At 47.2% G+C, this 3,843-nt stretch overlaps 1 protein-coding gene across 1 annotated transcript; it reads right to left on the bottom strand.

The window, feature by feature from the left end:
• Positions 1 to 918: 918 nt before the first annotated feature.
• LOC144479283 (potassium voltage-gated channel subfamily A member 2-like) lies at positions 919 to 3,237 on the bottom strand. The gene has a single exon (XM_078197963.1). The coding sequence runs from the start codon at positions 2,751 to 2,753 to the stop codon at positions 1,257 to 1,259; it is 1,497 nt and encodes a 498-aa protein (XP_078054089.1). The 5' UTR covers positions 2,754 to 3,237; the 3' UTR covers positions 919 to 1,256.
• Between the last annotated feature and the right edge of the window lie 606 nt (positions 3,238 to 3,843).

Genomic DNA, 3,843 nt, shown 5'->3' with positions numbered 1-3,843 from the left:
CAGTGCTAACCATTGTGCCGCCGTGCCGGCTCCGACTCCTGCTACTGAGCTCGAGATCAAACAGCTGGACACACTTCCTACACATCTGGTCACCATCAATTATCTAGAAGATTCCACATGATGCAGGAACTGCAAGCAACAGGATTTTCTTTCCTCTTTTAGAATCTGGCTCAAACCATGTGAACCCATTCATTTTAATGAATGCCTCCAGATTCTAACTATCACTGCCTCCAGATTGATGTGTTAAAGTTTCACTCTGACTGATTTCAATCAGAGTCAACATTGAAATCTGATCACAGCCTTTCGAATCTGCAGAAACAACACGTTGTCAGGGAGTTCAGTAAATGAAGTGTTTGCCACCAAGATGGTGCGCAATGTGTTTATCAAACACAGAGAGGTGATGCTGTTATTAATCTGCCTCTTAACAATTCTCCAGACTGTCATCACTAACTCCTGCTTTTTTACTAATCTGGTGCCTTGTACAAAATCACAGCTGAAATTCCTCACCTTGGAGTTTCTTTAGAGCCTCAAACATTTGTCCAAAATGATCCCAAATGCTGTGACATCTCTTCCAATTGGAGCATGAAATGTCAGCTGCCTGTCCCTCATTCCCCACATCCACACACTGATGGACATGTTGGCTGTGAATGATGTTGAGAAATGATCGCTGCAGATAATCCTGTAAATAGGAACCCTGGCAGCAGTGAGGGAGCAGCGAGAGAGGAGCGCGGTGTTGAACATGTTGGAGTTATTCATTGCACTGAGCTGGAGAACTACAACTGGCCCAGGAGCCCAAGTGTTTCTAACATATAGCAGAAAAAGCCTGAGTGTGGAAATAAGTGACTGGGACAACAGCAAACATTTGTGATTCATGTATAATTTTAGTAATAGAGTATAATAAATACAGGTAGAGGGATCAATTATCTATGGTAAAGATTGGCTGTTTAAGGTAAACACGCTTAACTGGGTTACACTTGTGAAGATTCCATGGCTTCTATCTAACACCTGCTACACATGTGGCTGTCAGATGCAGGAACAGGACTGTCCCATTTAATTTGGTTTAATCTAACGTTGGCAGCACCTTATGTGATTAAACACAGCACTGAGGTGAGATTGGAATGTATCGGGATGATTCAATAGGACACAGTTACTGTGTGAATATTTTACGCTCTGATATAGAACACTAAAAGCTACAGACACATCAAGCAGACACGAGAGCCGTGAGATTGTGTCCTGAGTGTGTAACCAGGACACACTCACACATCACTCCTCAATTTGGTGATGTTCACATAGTTGGGGTTTGGTAAAGTGCAATTGTCAGTGTGAAGGTTGTGATCAGGGGGGTCTCGAACGGTGCCAATGCCTTCCTGGGCCTCTGTGTACTCCGACTTGCAGATGCTGGAGGTGCTGTTACTCTTCTTCAGATCAGTGGTGGACGGGATGTTCGGGCAGCTCTTCACATGCAGGTATTGGGCCTGTTCCTCGTTCTCCGTTTCCCGGTGATAGAAATAGTTAAAGTTGGAGACAATAACGGGCACCGGGAGTGCGATGGTCAACACCCCCGCAATGGCACACAGAGAGCCCACCATTTTACCCCCAATGGTTATGGGGTACATGTCTCCATACCCAACCGTTGTCATGGATACTACTGCCCACCAGAAAGCATCGGGAATGCTATCAAAGTATGAAGCTGCTTCATCTGCCTCAGCAAAGTAGACGGCGCTGGAGAAGAGGATGACTCCGATGAAGAGGAAGAAGATAAGGAGACCCAGTTCCCTCATACTGGCCTTCAGGGTCTGACCCAGGATTTGCAGCCCTTTGGAGTGTCTGGACAGCTTGAAGATCCGAAAGACCCTGACCAAGCGGATGACCCTCAGGATAGCTAGAGACATGGCCTGCTGCCCTTGCTGCTGCCCGTTACCCGCTTGCTGCTGCTGCTCTGCCAGCTCAGTGCCCAGGGTGATGAAGTAAGGAGTGATGGCCACAATATCAATAATGTTCATGATATTTCTGAAGAAGACGGGTTTACTCGGAGAGGCAAACAGCCTGACCAGAAACTCGAAAGAGAACCAGATGATGCAGAGAGTCTCCACGATGAAGAAAGGGTCAGCAAAGGGAGATGAGTGGTAAGGAGCTGTGGCATTGTTATAATGAGGCCTGCCTCCAGCTCCATTCTCTTTGTCATCTCGAAAGACGGGCAGAGTTTCCAGACAAAAGCTGACGATGGAGATGAGAATGACCATGACAGACACAATGGCGATAACTCGGGCTGGGCCTGAACTCTCGGGGTACTCAAATAGTAGCCAGATCTGGCGCTGGAATTCATTCTCGGGTAAAGGCCTCTCCTCCTCCTTAATGAAGCCCTCGTCCTCTCTGAACATCTCCATGGCTTCCTCCCCCAACTCGTAGAACCGTATCTCCTCGGAGAAAATATCCAGGGGCACATTGACGGGCCTGCGCAGCCTGCCTCCTGACTGGTAGTAATACAGGATGGCATCAAAACTTGGTCTGTTCCTGTCAAAGAAATATTCATTCCTCAGAGGGTCAAAGTAGCCCATCCTCTTCTTGGGATCCCCAAGGAGGGTGTCTGGGAACTGGGACAAGGTCCTGAGCTGGGTCTCAAAGCGAAGCCCCGAGATGTTGATCACCACTCGCTCACAGCACTCGTGATCTTGCTCGGGCTCATACAGGTCCTGAGGCTGCACTGGGAGAGCAGCCAACTCATCAACATTGTCTCCATGGGCCACTGTCATCTTGCTGTGGGGGCAGGGAAAGAGTTCCTCAGGAAGGAGCTACAAACAAAGATGCGGGTACAGCTTGGAGGTGGCTGCTCTTGGATACGAGATGCCCAGGTAATGAAGGACAATCGAGTGGAATTCTTCAGAATCTCACAATGCTGCAACTCTGCAAACACGTGGACTGTAAAAGTAGACCGAGAACTTGATGGGGGATCTTGGACTTAACGGATCCTGCAGGAATTGGATTTTGGAATTTGGAGAATAGATACTTGCACAGTTTGCTCAGATCTCAATAACTGGAATTCCCTCAATCTCCTAATTTAAGGGTTTTGATAGAGATGTCAAAACCCATCCTGCAAACGGTATGCTCCAGAATTGGTGAAATCACTTGGAACGTTGAGAGGCGCGGACAGGTGTGTTGACCAGACTTAGTATTCAACTCCAGGAAGGTCCAACATAGCAGAACAGCACGACATCAGAGTTCCTGCGTTCACACACACTGTGACATAACCTGGAGTAACACAGGAAAAAAATATTATTCAGTGTTAACCTAAACAGAAAAGGCAGAGACAGAGCAGAGAGGATGAAGATAGAGGGATAAAGAATGAGGGGAGAGAGGGATAGCGCACGGAGAGGGTGAACGAGAGGGATAGAGAGTGGGGAGGGTGAACGAGAGAGAGATAGGAAACAGGGAGGATCATATCATTGAAATTTACAGAAGGAGACCATTTGGCCCATCAAGTCCCGAGCAGCTGAAAAGGAGCTGTCCAGCCTAATGCCACTATCTGTACCTTGGTTTGTAGCTTTGTAGGTGATGGCATTTCAAGTGTATATGCAAGTAATTTTTAAATGAACTGCCTTTACCACCCTTTCAGGCAGAGAATTCCAGACACCCACCACCCTCTGTGTAAAAACGTTCTTCCTCATGTCTCCTCTAATCTTTCTGTCACTTAGCTTGAATCTATGTCCCCTAGTTTGGAACTCTCTGCTGGGTTCCTCCTGTCCATCTCTAACTCTACCCCTCACAATTTTGTATACTTCAATCATGTCACCCCTCAGCCTTCTCTATTCCAAGGAAAACAATCCCAACAACTCCAATCCTCAT

This window comes from Mustelus asterias, chromosome 25, assembly GCF_964213995.1.
Source record: "Mustelus asterias chromosome 25, sMusAst1.hap1.1, whole genome shotgun sequence".
In the NCBI taxonomy this organism is placed as follows: Eukaryota; Metazoa; Chordata; class Chondrichthyes; order Carcharhiniformes; family Triakidae; genus Mustelus; species Mustelus asterias.
The sequence above is the reverse complement of the archived record's forward strand: the minus strand, read 5'-3'. Positions and strand labels throughout refer to the sequence as shown.